The sequence below is a fragment of the Dipodascopsis tothii genome, assembly GCF_038497935.1.
Source record: "Dipodascopsis tothii strain CBS 759.85 unplaced genomic scaffold V1510scaffold_10, whole genome shotgun sequence".
Taxonomy (NCBI): Eukaryota; Fungi; Ascomycota; class Lipomycetes; order Lipomycetales; family Lipomycetaceae; genus Neoaidaea; species Neoaidaea tothii.
The window spans coordinates 282,824-294,136 of NW_027117994.1; the positions used below are offsets into that span (position 1 = coordinate 282,824).

Sequence of the window (11,313 nt, forward strand, 5' to 3'; positions counted from 1 at the left end):
CGGGCTGATCAGACGCCGGCGCAGGTGCGGTTGCGGATGCTGAAGGCGCTGGCCGAGATGCCGGAGGGCCGGTAGGGTCGGGCTGGGGCGTGCGGTGCGGTGCGGGTATATGGCCAGAGGCGCGGGGTGGCGGTGCAGTGACGGCGGGGCGTGCGGCGGCGGCTGTGTGCGGCTGTATGCGGCTATATGGGGTTGGAGGCTACATGGCCGGCGTGCGGCAGCGGCCGTCGGCGGCTATATGCGGCTGCATGCTGGCCTGCACGGGCGGCCGTCGGCGGCTACATGCGGCTATATGCGGCTATATGCTCGGCCCGCGCCGCAGCGCCCGCCGCCTACATACGCAGGCCGCGCCCTCCGCGCCTTGTCATCGCCCGGCAGCACCCGGCAGAGCTCCGCCGAGGCTGGCCGTAGCGTGCACGGCCAGGAATGCGTATTTTACATATCATACATTATTGCAGCGGCTCAGAGTTGCTGCTCAGCCGGTTCAGGTGCAGGTACACGTCGGTGCCGTAGCCCTCCATGCTGATGAGCTTGAGGTCGCCGCCAAAGTACCGCGCGTAGAGCCGCGAGATGGGCAGGCCGTAGCCAAAGCCGGCCATCGGCGCCTTGAAGTCGGTCTCCTGGAAGTTCGGGTCCAGCGACGGCGTCGACTGCACGGTCGTGTACATGTACGTCCACACGAGCGGGATGGCCGAGCGCGGAATGCCGCCGCCCTCGTCCGAGATCTTGATGGTGATGTCCTCGTTGCCCTCGGCAACGATGAGCTTCACGGGCGGGAACTCGTCCGCGGACGAGCCGTACTTCTCGACGACAGCGCGCAGCGAGTTCTTGAGGATCTCAAAGAGCATGTGGCTCAGGTGGCCCGGCACGTACATGAAGTTCAGGTCCGGCTCGCACACGAGCTGGACGACCGGGGCCTTGAACAGGCCGTAGTAGTCCTCGCAGATGAACCGCGCGTTCTCGATGGCCTCGATGGCCAGCTCGCGCACGTTGGTCTTGGTGCAGACCACGCCCACGTAGTTCTCGTGCACGGGCTCGGAGTTGATGGCGATGTGCTGGCCGAGCAGCATGCGGATGCCGATGCGCGACATGTAGAACCGGTCGAGGAAGGCCTGGATGGTGTGGTCGATCTGCATGCGGCCGCGCGAGTGCTTGTACTCGTTGATGCCCTGCGCCACGGTCGTCACGACGCCGTCGTGCCGCCGCTTGATCTTGGTCAGGCACTTGGTGATGTCCTGGTTGTACTGGTAGATCTCGGGCGGCCAGCGGATGCCGGGGTCCACCAGCGCAAAGTACCGCCGGTGGTTGTTGTGGCCGTTCCGCGCCGCCGGCTGCTCGTCCAGCGGGTTGACCGTGTTCTCGGCGTAGAGGCTGGTGCTGGCGCGCTGCGCCTCGAGCAGCGCCTGCTTGAGCTCGCGCGAGATCGCGGGCCGCGGGAACTCGGTGAGCTCCTCGAACGACTGCGCGTACCAGTTGCGCACCTTCTGGATCGACGGCATGTCGCTGAGCCCGTCCGGCAGGTTGTTGAGCTCCTTGACACGGTGTGCCAGCCGGATCGGCAGCTCTTCGCAGATGAACTGCGCGCCCCGGAAGAGCGACCCCGCGGACGGCCGCTGCCCAAATTGCACCTGGCGTCAGCGCCGCCTAGCGCGCACTCACCATCTGCCGCAGGCTGACCGGCGTCGCTGGGAACTGCGAGTAGTGGTTGATCTTGCCGGCCAGCTGCTCTGTCAGCCGCCACGCCATCTTGTCTGTGCTCTGCCCGCCTGCTGTTGGCCGTCTCGCCGCTGTCGCGCGCCTGTGCTGCCTGGTCCTGCTGCTGGCTGACTGGCTGGCTCCACTGGCTGCTGCACCGCTGGGGACAAATCAGGCGATATCGTGCTTAAATACTTCAAATGGACCAGCGGAACGCATCCTCGGCGCCCCGTCCCCATCTCGATTTTTGGTGTTGTACGGGGTCAGGTGCGGGCTAGTTTAGTAGCCGCGTCGCGTGCAAAACTTGCTCCTCCACACACACGCGGCGCCACGCCAACGACGCGCAGAGGACGACGGGCGCGAGGACGGACCCGGCGGACGGTGGATGGATGGATGCCACGGTGACGCGATGAACGGCGATGCGGAAGGCGCTGGCGGCGCCGTGGGATCGCGATGCCTGGTGCTTGACAGACCGATCCGCGACCGGCTGGCCGCCGGTGCGGCGGTCCCCACAGCTGCAGGCGGCGCACAGGCGCGGGATGGGCGCTGGCGGCTCGGCCGAGCTCTGCACGAGCTGGGCGGTGCCGGCGGCTACGTGGACGCGGCAGGCCGGCGCGGGCCTGGCGCGGGCCGGCTGCGGGCCTGCCGCTGCGGCGCCGGCCGGCTGCCGCCGTGGCGCTGCATGGCGCAGCAGCCGACGCAGCCGACGGCAGCCGACTCAGCCGGCGCTAGACGGGCGGGCGGACGACGGCCGGCGGAAGGATGTTTGGTAGCACGGCCACGACGCCACCTGCGCCACATGCGGGGAAGCTGCCGTTTTGGGCGCGGACGGACGGCGCGGTCCGAACCGGGGCCGAGCGCGCCGCACGGCGAGCCGCACGGCGTGCGGCGGTGGCTGGTGCGCACGGGCGGTGGCGTGCGGCGGTGCGCGTGCGGCGCGTGCGGCGCGTGGCCCGTGCGTGCGGCCGCGGTCGGGATCGAAACGCGCCTGCCGGCGCGCCGGCGCGTCGTGCTCGCGGCGGCCCCCAGCCGGCCGCCGGTCTTTGTCGGCGTTCTTTATTCTTTCTGGACGCCAGATATAAGTCGAGCCGGGGCCGGCCGAACCTGGACAACTTCTGTTGCGGCCATCCCACAGAGCTCCCCAGGCCCCGCGCCCCCTACACATGATGGCTCCCCCGATGGCCACTCACGACATGTACCCTGTAAGTGTGCCGGCCGGCCGGACTGACCCCAGGACCCCCGGTCCCGCAGCCGCTCGGACGCCAGCCAGTACAACCCCGAGACGGTTCGCCAGCTGCGCACGCGGCCGCCGCCGGCGGACGCCGTGTCGCGCGTGTACTCGCTGCGCACGCGCGACGTGGTCGTCGACGGTCAGATCCCGATGAGCCAGTCGCGGCGCCGGCGCAACAGCACCGACGCGACCAACCTGCGACGGCCGATGCCGCCGACGGCCAAGATGCCGCCGGCACGCATGATGCCGCCGCCGCGCATGCCGCCGACGCGCATGGGCCCGGCCGGCCACGGGCTGGTGCCGGGCATGGGCCCGTCGCGCATGGGCCTGCCCGGCATGCCGGGCATGCCGGGCATGTCGGGTCCGCCAGGCCCGCCGGGCCAGCGCCGGCCGATGCCGATGGCGCGGCCGCCGGGCGCCCGCGGGCCGCCGCCGCCAGGCTTTATGGCGCGGCCGCCGTCGGCCGGCTCGATGGCGCGGCCGCCGTCCGCAGGCTCGATGGTGCGGCCGCCGTCGGCGGGCTCAATGACCCGCCCGCCGTCGGCCGGCTCCATGACACCGCCGATGCTCATGGGCGCGCGCCGCCCGGGCCCGCCGCCGGCCACCGGCCCTGGCGGCTTCATGCCGCGGGAGGGCATGAACAGCCGACCCGGCTCCCAGCGCCGGGCCATGCCGCCGCCGAACGCGCCGGCGCTGCAGCGCGCCGACGACAAGACCGCGCTGCACATCGAAACGCGCGCGCTGCGCACCGACCAGCCACGCCAGGCGCGCGCGCCGTGGCGCACGTCGCCGCGGTCGCTGACGCGGATGTCGCGGTCATCGCCGCGCGCGTCCGCCCGCACGTCGCCGAGCTCGCCGCACCGGACGTCGCCACGCGGCTCGCGGACGTCGCCGCGCCGCTCGACGCGGCTCTCGCCCAAGGCCACCGCCGCTTTCGAGCAGTCGGTGTCGGACGCGCTGTCGCGGTCGGGCTCGCGGGCGTCGCGGTCGCCGCGGTCGCCGCGGTCGCCGGGAACGCCGACGCGGTCCAGCCCGCGGCTGGCACAGAAGTCGCCGACGGCTGCCATCAACGCGGCGGTGTCGGCCGCCATCGCTGAGGTCATCGACACCAAGAACTCGACCACGATCGACACGTCGCTCGTCATGCCCGAGACCACCGAGTCGTTCAAACGGATCAAGAGCGTGATGCTCGCGCGCAAGGCCCGCGCGGACGCCAAGGCAGCCAGCAAGGCCGAGGCCGCCGAGGCCAAGCAGGCCGCAAAGGCCGAGGCCGCCGAGGCGGAAGCTCGCGCAAAGGCCGCCGAGGCCCGGGCCAAGGCCGAGAAGGCCGAGGCCGAGGCCAAGGCCCGGGCCGACAAGGCTGAAGCCGAGGCCAGAGCCAAGGCCAGCAAGGCCGAGGCCGAGGCCAAGGCCAAGGCCGACAAGATCGAGGCCGAGGCCCGAGCAAAGGCGGCCAAGGCCGAGGCCGCGGACGCCGAGGCCCGTGCGAAGGCCCAGAAGGCCGAGGCGGAGGCCCGGGCCAAGGCAGACAAGGCCGAGGCCGAGGCGCGCGCGAAGGCCGACAAGAAGAGCGCGCTCAAGGCCAAGGCCGCGTCCCGGGCGTCGGCCAAGGCCGCGTCCAAGGCGAAGGCCAAGGCGCCGACCAAGGACCACAAAATCACCAAGCCCGCGCTCCGTTTCGCCGTCAACCGCCCGACCGACCGGGCCAGCCGGCGCTCGCCGAACGCAATGGAAATCGACACGCCGTCGCCCATGACCGCGGCCGCCATGGCCACGCCGTTGCCGGCGTGTGCCGACGACGAGGCCGCGGACCTGACCGTGGACGAGTCGGCCGAGTTCATCGACGCCCACGACATCATCGACGACACGGTCGAGCCCGTCGAGATCGAGGTCGAGGCCGGGCCGTCGGCCAGGACCGTCGAGCCCATCTCGACGGCCGCGCCCGAGCCCAAGGGCATGGCGCGGTCCAAGAGCCTGTTCAGCCCCGGCGCCAGCCTCGAGCGGCTGTTCTCGACCGTGCGCGGGCGGCGCGCGTCCAAGTCGCCGGCCGTCAAGCTCACGGGCCCGCCGCGGTCGCCCGGGTCGCCGACGCTGTCGCCCGGGCGGGTGTCCAAGTCGTCGTCGGCGTCGCCCACGGGCGCGTTCTTCTCGCGGCTGCTCAAGTCGCAGTCGCCGGCCGAGCCCGAGTCGCCCGGGCCGTACAAGGGCCTGTTCCGCAACCACTTCCGCAGCGCCGGCTACGGCCGGTTCACGCGCGCGTTCAAGGACCGGCCGATCGTGACGATCCGGGCCAAGCTCTTTGCGGACGACGCGTCCAAGGAGCTCGAGCAGCAGCACAGCGCGCAGCGCGGGTCGGCGAGCCCGATGGCGCTCGACGGCACGCCGTCGCCGGCCGTCAAGGCCGAGTCCGCGTCGCCCACGGACGCCGAGGAGCGCGAGAAGCGGTTCCTGGAGATGGTCGCGCGCGCGCGGCAGGCCGAGATGGTCCGCGACGCGCCGTCGGAGCGCGTGATCGAGCGGCTGTTCGAGCAGGCCAAGCAGGACGTGCGGCTGGCGCGCGCCGCCACGCAGCGCATCGCCGCCTCGCGGGCGGCCATCAGCCTCGCCGCGCGGTCGGTGTCGACGCGGACCGCGCTGCGCGGCCGCATGGCCGAGTTCCCGCACCCGCTCGACTTCCTGCGCAAGCCCGAGGCCGCCGACCCGGCCAGCCCCGGCGGCTGCTCCGACGCGCTGTCCGAGGCGTTCGAGTCGACGCGGTCCATGGCCGAGACGTTCATGTCGCCGATCAAGAAGACGGCGGCGCCGCAGCTCCCCCAGATCGACTTTGGCGGGTTCGACGACGACATGTCGATGGTCACGTCGTTCATGGACGACGAGTCGCTCTTCGGCTCGCTGGGCCCGCGCTCGCTCGGCGACTCGCTGCAGGACCACTCGAGCAACTCGTCGTCGGCGGTGTCGTCGCAGCTGCTGACGAGCTCCACGCCGGCCACGACGCTCTCGGCCGAGCCGGCCATGGCCCGGCTGGCCGAGGACTTCAGCGACTACCTGAGCCTGCAGTCCCGCGCGGCCAAGTACGGCAAGCTCGGCCCCGCGTTCAGCCTCGACACGGTCGAGCAGGCCGTCTGCGACCTCGACATCCTCACCAAGCCCCAGCAGCCGCCGCCCAGCCGCCCGGCCGACCACCAGCCCCATCGCCACCCGATCCCCGAGGCCGCCGGCTGGGCGGCCGTCCAGGACACCGGCGACGGCTACATCGACCGCATCCGCGATACCTTCCGGCGCCAGTTCAGCGCCTAGCGACCCACGTGTCGATATATCCTTATCTACGCTTGCCTTTTGCTTATACCCGATACCTTCCGATACCGACTGGCGTAACAACGAATAGATTCACTTGACCAGCTCGACCCTGGCTGCGCCCAGCCACGCGAGGTCTCCCGCCGCGCTCTCCTTGGAGACCAGGTAGAGCTCGTCCAGGAAGGCCGGCACGAACGTGCCGGGGCCGCGGACGCCCGCGCCGGCCGCCGCGCGCTCGCCGGCGATCGTGTAGTGCAGGACGGCGGCCAGCGTGGCCAGCAGCGCGTCCGTCTGCGCCACGGCCACGTACCCGACGACGATCGACCCCAGCGAGCAGCCGGAGCCGGTGATGTCGGCGAGCAGGCTGTGGCCGTTGCGGACAACGTACGTCGTCGCGCCGTCCGAGATCACGTCCTCGGCGCCGGTCATGGCCACCACCGTCTTCTCCTGCGCGGCCAGCGCCTTGACCACAGCCACCCTGGCCTCGAGCGGCGCGGCCGACGTCGAGTCCACGCCGCGCATGGCCGACGCCTGCCCGGCCACCGAGAAGATCTCGCCCTCGTTGCCCTTGATGACGTCGTAGTGGCCGCGGTCGAGCAGCTTCTTGACGGCGGCCCGGCGCAGCGCCGACGCGCCCGCGCCGACGGGGTCGTACACGACCGGCCGCTGGCGCACGTTGTACTCGCGCACAGCGCTGAGGTACATGTCGACCATGTCGTCGGTGGCGAAGCCCATGTTGAGCAGCAGGCCGGCCGACGGAATCGACGAGATGTCGCCGAACTCGGGCACGTTTTCGGTCATGATGGGCGACGCGCCCACGGCCAGGTCGGCGTTCTGCGGTCAGCGGCGCCGGGCGCGTACTCACGGCCGCGAAATTGGTCACCACGCGGTTGATGATGTTGTGCACGAGCGGCGTCGTGCGGCGGACGGCCGCGGTGAGCGCGCCGGCGGCCAGGACCGCGTCGGAAGCCTGCCGGGCCGGCGCCGGCTGCGCCCAGTGCGGCGGGACCTTGACCTGGGCGAGCAGGTCGCGCACGACGGCCTCGGGCTCGCGCGAGGCCATGATGGCCGACACGACGGCCACGCCGTCGAGGCGCCGGGCGCCGACGGCGGTCTGGTGGACGACCATGCGCGTGTTGGTCGGGTTCATGGATCCGATGGCCACGGCCGGCAGGTACCGCGGCAGCGGCGCCAGGTACGCCAGGATCGCGCGCAGGCCGGCCAGGCCGATCGGCGCGTGCTTGGGCGTCTTGGTGGCCGTGTTGTAGACGGTGCCGACGCCGATGTAGTCGACGCCGGCCGCATAGGCGGCCTCGGCCTCGTGGACGTACGTCACGCTGAGGCCGACCACCTTGCCGGGGCCGAGCAGGCGGCGCGCGGTGGGCACGTCTGGGTCAGCGGGCCCGAGGGGGACGCACCTATGTCGTCCTGGCCGATGTGGACGCCCTCGGCGTCGATGGCCAGGGCCACGTCGAGCCGGTCGTTGATCAGGAGCGGCACGCCGGCGGCCTTGGTGATGGCGTGCACGGCGCGGGCGCGCTCGATGAAGTCGCGGGTCTCGGTGTCCTTCTCGCGCAGCTGGACGATCGTGGCGCCGCCGGCGACGGCGCGGCGGACCTGCTCGACGAGGGACGAGCCCTCGGGGATCATGCCCGAGTCGGTGACGAAGTAGACGGAGTAGTCGATGGCGGCCATGGCGTGCGGGTGGAGTGTCTGGGCGTGCGGGTGGAGTGTCTGGGCGGGAGCTGGCGGCGGTTGGTGCGCTGTCTGCCGGTGGGGCGTCGTCGCCGCGTCTTGGCTTCGGGTAGCCGTCGCGGGCTGACGTGCTCGGGGACGAGGCCGTGATCGCCGGGTAAGCGCAGACAGCCGGCGCACCGCCGCCGCCACAGTGGCGCCGGCTTACCCGGACTTACCCGGCCGCCGCCGCAGAATTTTCAGGAATCGCCGCGCCAGCGGCCTGCAACCACGTCCCCAGCTGAATCCAGTCTTATGCCTTGTTCTCATCCGGCACCTGAGCATCAATCGAGAACCTACCCGTCGTCGTTTGCATTATCTAGTCCCTAGCTGCAAGCCAGATCGGATCCACCATGAGCTCCATCAACATCTGCCGTGACAACACGGACCCCTTCTACCGGTACAAGATGCCGGCGATCATCTCCAAGATCGAGGGCCGCGGCAACGGCATCAAGACGGCGGTCGTGAACAACAGCGACGTGGCGCGCGCGCTGGCGCGGCCGCCGATGTACGTGACCAAGTTCTTCGGGCTCGAGCTCGGCGCGCAGACGTCGTGCAACGAGGCCACGGACCGGTACATGGTCAACGGCTCGCACGACTCGAGCAAGCTGCAGGACCTGCTGGACGTGTTCATCCAGAAGTTCGTGCTGTGCAAGGCGTGCAAGAACCCCGAGACGGACATTGTGGTGACCAAGGACCAGATGCTGTTCCGCGACTGCAAGGCGTGCGGCAAGCGCTCGCCGATCGACATCGCGCACAAGCTGTCGGGCGTGATCCTCAAGAACCCGCCGACGCAGGGCGGCAAGAAGACGGGCAGCTCGAAGAAGGCGAGCAAGCGCGAGCGCCGGAAGAACGCCGACGCGGACGACGAGGACGGCTCGGACGAGGTCGGCTCGGACGACGAGTTCACCAAGCGCATCAACGCCGAGGCGTCCGCGCTGCCGCAGGCGTCCGCGCTCGCGGCCGAGGACGACGACAACTGGGCGATCGACACGTCCGAGGAGGCCGTCGCCGCCCGCGTCCGCGAGGTCGAGTCCCAGGTCAACTCGCTCGTCCTCGGCGACGAGGACGAGGGCGACGACGCCTACTCCCAGCTCGGCAACTGGATCCTCGAGCAGGACCCCAAGCCCGACAACATCGAGGTCTTCAAGAAGATCAAGGAGCTCGGCATCGAGAACAAGCACCGCACGCTCCAGGTGCTTGCCCAGACCCTCTTCGACAGCGACATCCTCAAGCAGATCGACGGCCGCGCGCCCATGCTCAAGAAGCTCATGGCGACCGAGAACCACGAGAAGGCCTTTTTGGGCGGCACCGAGCGCTTCGTCGGCCTCGAGCACCCCGAGCTCGTCGCGGCCGTGCCCAAGATCCTCCACAAGTACTACAACCTCGACCTGGTCGAGGAGGACGTCATCGTCAAGTGGGGCTCGCGCGCCAGCAAGAAGTACGTCGACAAGGAGACCAGCAAGAAGGTGCGCAAGGCGGCCCAGCCGTTCCTGACCTGGCTCGAGGAGGCCGAGGAGGACTCGGACGAGTCCGACGACGAGTAGACATGCATTAAAAGTTACGGCGCTGCCGCTTGAATTTACACCGCGCGCTGCGCAGCCGTAGAAAACCGCGCGCCTTGTGCCGCAAACGCCCAATTTTCCGCACTTGCAACCCTATTCCCGCACAACCCCGCGCCACATCCCTTTTCCTGCCGTGCCGTTTCGGACTTGACAAAACAACCGCTTCCGCACGGAATCCGCCCATCTTCCCTTCCGCCCCACGCATCCATCCATCCCGGCAGGCCCAGCCTGCGGCGACGACGTGCGCAGATCCCGAGCATTGGCCCACCGGCCGCCGAACGCCCCCCGCGTGCTAGCCAGACGGATTGAGCGGCGACAGCAACCATGTCGGCCACAGTCATGAGACCAGGTACGGACGGCCGGCGGCGATCCGCGGCGGCGGGCGCGGCCGGCGGCCGCGCGGCCGCGGCCGCGGCGCGCGCGCGGTGCTCGACCTCGGAGCTGACCACCAGGCGGGTCCAACGGCATCGTCAGCGACGCCATCCTCAGCAAGGTGTTTGGTAGCGGCAAGGACACAATCAGCGTGAGCGCGGCCGCGCTGGGCGCGCGGCCGCTGTTTGCAATGCCGCTGGCGCCGGCGCTGGCGGGCGCGGCCGAGAGCGCGAGCAATTGGGTCGACTACGCCAAGGCGCTGGAGGACGAGGGTAAGTGGCCGGGCGGGCGCGCTGACGGCAGACGACCAGGCGGCGTCCACGGCGTCGTCGCCGTCCGAGTCGTTCAACCTGGACTCGCCGTCGCCGTTCCTGGACGCGCGGGACCGGTCGGCGCTGTCGTCGACGCACCCGCTGAGCGACAAGGTCGACTACGCGATCTGCAACTACTGCGCCAAGCCGTTTCTGAAGCACGTGCTGGCGCGGCACATCCGCGAGTGCATGCCGTCCGGCGGCGGCGGGTCGCCGCCGTTCGCGGAGCGCAAGCGCGTGTCGCTGCTGGACGCGGACGCGGCCGTGCGCGAGCACAAGAACGGCGAGGGCTCGGGCGGGCGCGGCGCGGACCGCGACGGCGGCGCGGACAAGCCCAAGGGCAAGGCCGGGCGCGCGGCGGCCAACGGCGGCGGCGGCGGCGGCGGCGGCGCGGACGACAAGGACGGCAAGGACGGCAAGGACCGCAAGGACAAGGACGGCAAGGTCCCGAAGGAGAAGAAGACGACCAAGAAGCGCAAGAACGAGGCCGCGGAGAACAAGGCGGCCAAGAAGAAGAAGAAGCAGTCGCCCAAGGCGACGCCCAAGCCCAAGGGGCCCGTCGACGTCGAGCGGCAGTGCGGCGTGCCGCTGCCCAACGGCGGCTTCTGCGCGCGCTCGCTCACGTGCAAGTCGCACTCGATGGGCGCCAAGCGCAACGTCCCCGGCCGGTCGCAGCCGTACGACGTGCTGCTGGCCGCGTACCAGAAGAAGAACCAGATCAAGCAGGCCGCGCTGACGTCGTCGGCGCAGCTGGCCGAGGACATGGAGCTCGGCAACGGCCCGATCGACTCGGACGAGGAGGTGCGCTCGGTCATGGAGGGCGTGCACCGGTCGTACGCGGTGCCGCTCGAGCGCAAGGTGGTCATGCCGGTGCGGGTCAAGCACCAGTTCTTCCGCATGCGCGAGATGTTTGCCGGCGCGTTCGCGCGGCAGCTCTAGCGCCGATTTTGAAAAGTTGGCCGCGGCCGGAATTCATCAGGGACGGCGTTTGGTTTGGGTTTAGTGAATCTATTTGCATTAGCATGCGCCGCACGGCGTGCGGCGCGGCGCCGGCGCGAGCCGCGCGCGCTGCGGCGCGCAGTTGCCAAGGCAACCGTTGTTTACCGCCCCA

The 11,313-nt window shown here is 70.5% G+C and overlaps 5 protein-coding genes across 5 annotated transcripts; 3 read left to right on the forward strand and 2 right to left on the reverse strand.

Moving 5' to 3' along the window:
• Positions 1–294: 294 nt before the first annotated feature.
• Positions 295–2,113, reverse strand: V1510DRAFT_414969 (mitochondrial branched-chain alpha-ketoacid dehydrogenase kinase-domain-containing protein). The gene is made up of 2 exons (XM_066933505.1): positions 1,660–2,113; positions 295–1,628 (listed from the first exon to the last, which is right to left on the reverse strand). The coding sequence occupies exons 1-2, from the start codon at positions 1,744–1,746 to the stop codon at positions 450–452; spliced, it is 1,266 nt and encodes a 421-aa protein (XP_066789755.1). The 5' UTR covers positions 1,747–2,113; the 3' UTR covers positions 295–449.
• A 3,444-nt stretch (positions 2,114–5,557) lies between these two features.
• Positions 5,558–6,331, forward strand: V1510DRAFT_414972 (uncharacterized protein). The gene has a single exon (XM_066933506.1). The coding sequence runs from the start codon at positions 5,573–5,575 to the stop codon at positions 6,221–6,223; it is 651 nt and encodes a 216-aa protein (XP_066789756.1). The 5' UTR covers positions 5,558–5,572; the 3' UTR covers positions 6,224–6,331.
• Positions 6,314–7,915, reverse strand: V1510DRAFT_363347 (Hydroxyethylthiazole kinase family-domain-containing protein; the record flags this gene model as incomplete). The annotated part of the gene is made up of 3 exons (XM_066931127.1): positions 6,314–7,054; positions 7,086–7,609; positions 7,639–7,915. The coding sequence occupies 3 exons, from the start codon at positions 7,913–7,915 to the stop codon at positions 6,314–6,316; spliced, it is 1,542 nt and encodes a 513-aa protein (XP_066789757.1).
• A 179-nt stretch (positions 7,916–8,094) lies between these two features.
• Positions 8,095–9,539, forward strand: V1510DRAFT_414977 (domain found in IF2B/IF5-domain-containing protein). Its single transcript, XM_066933507.1, has one exon. The coding sequence runs from the start codon at positions 8,308–8,310 to the stop codon at positions 9,499–9,501; it is 1,194 nt and encodes a 397-aa protein (XP_066789758.1). The 5' UTR covers positions 8,095–8,307; the 3' UTR covers positions 9,502–9,539.
• Positions 9,540–9,671: 132 nt separating this feature from the next.
• Positions 9,672–11,227, forward strand: V1510DRAFT_376536 (Sgf73p). Its single transcript, XM_066931568.1, has 3 exons — positions 9,672–9,868; positions 9,972–10,163; positions 10,195–11,227. The coding sequence occupies exons 1-3, from the start codon at positions 9,844–9,846 to the stop codon at positions 11,139–11,141; spliced, it is 1,164 nt and encodes a 387-aa protein (XP_066789759.1). The 5' UTR covers positions 9,672–9,843; the 3' UTR covers positions 11,142–11,227.
• The last annotated feature ends 86 nt before the right edge of the window (positions 11,228–11,313 follow it).

Coding starts and splice junctions, on each gene's coding strand:
- V1510DRAFT_414977 (XM_066933507.1), top strand. CDS start 8,308: ATGAGCTCCATCAACATCTGCCGTGACAACACGGACCCCTTCTACCGG.
- V1510DRAFT_414969 (XM_066933505.1), bottom strand. CDS start 1,746: ATGGCGTGGCGGCTGACAGAGCAGCTGGCCGGCAAGATCAACCACTAC. Junction 1,629..1,659: donor CGGTCAGCCTGCGGCAGATG/GTGAGTGCGCGC, acceptor CGCTGACGCCAG/GTGCAATTTGGGCAGCGGCC.
- V1510DRAFT_376536 (XM_066931568.1), top strand. CDS start 9,844: ATGTCGGCCACAGTCATGAGACCAG. Junction 9,869..9,971: donor GGCCACAGTCATGAGACCAG/GTACGGACGGCC, acceptor GCTGACCACCAG/GCGGGTCCAACGGCATCGTC. Junction 10,164..10,194: donor CAAGGCGCTGGAGGACGAGG/GTAAGTGGCCGG, acceptor CGCTGACGGCAG/ACGACCAGGCGGCGTCCACG.
- V1510DRAFT_414972 (XM_066933506.1), top strand. CDS start 5,573: ATGGCCGAGTTCCCGCACCCGCTCGACTTCCTGCGCAAGCCCGAGGCC.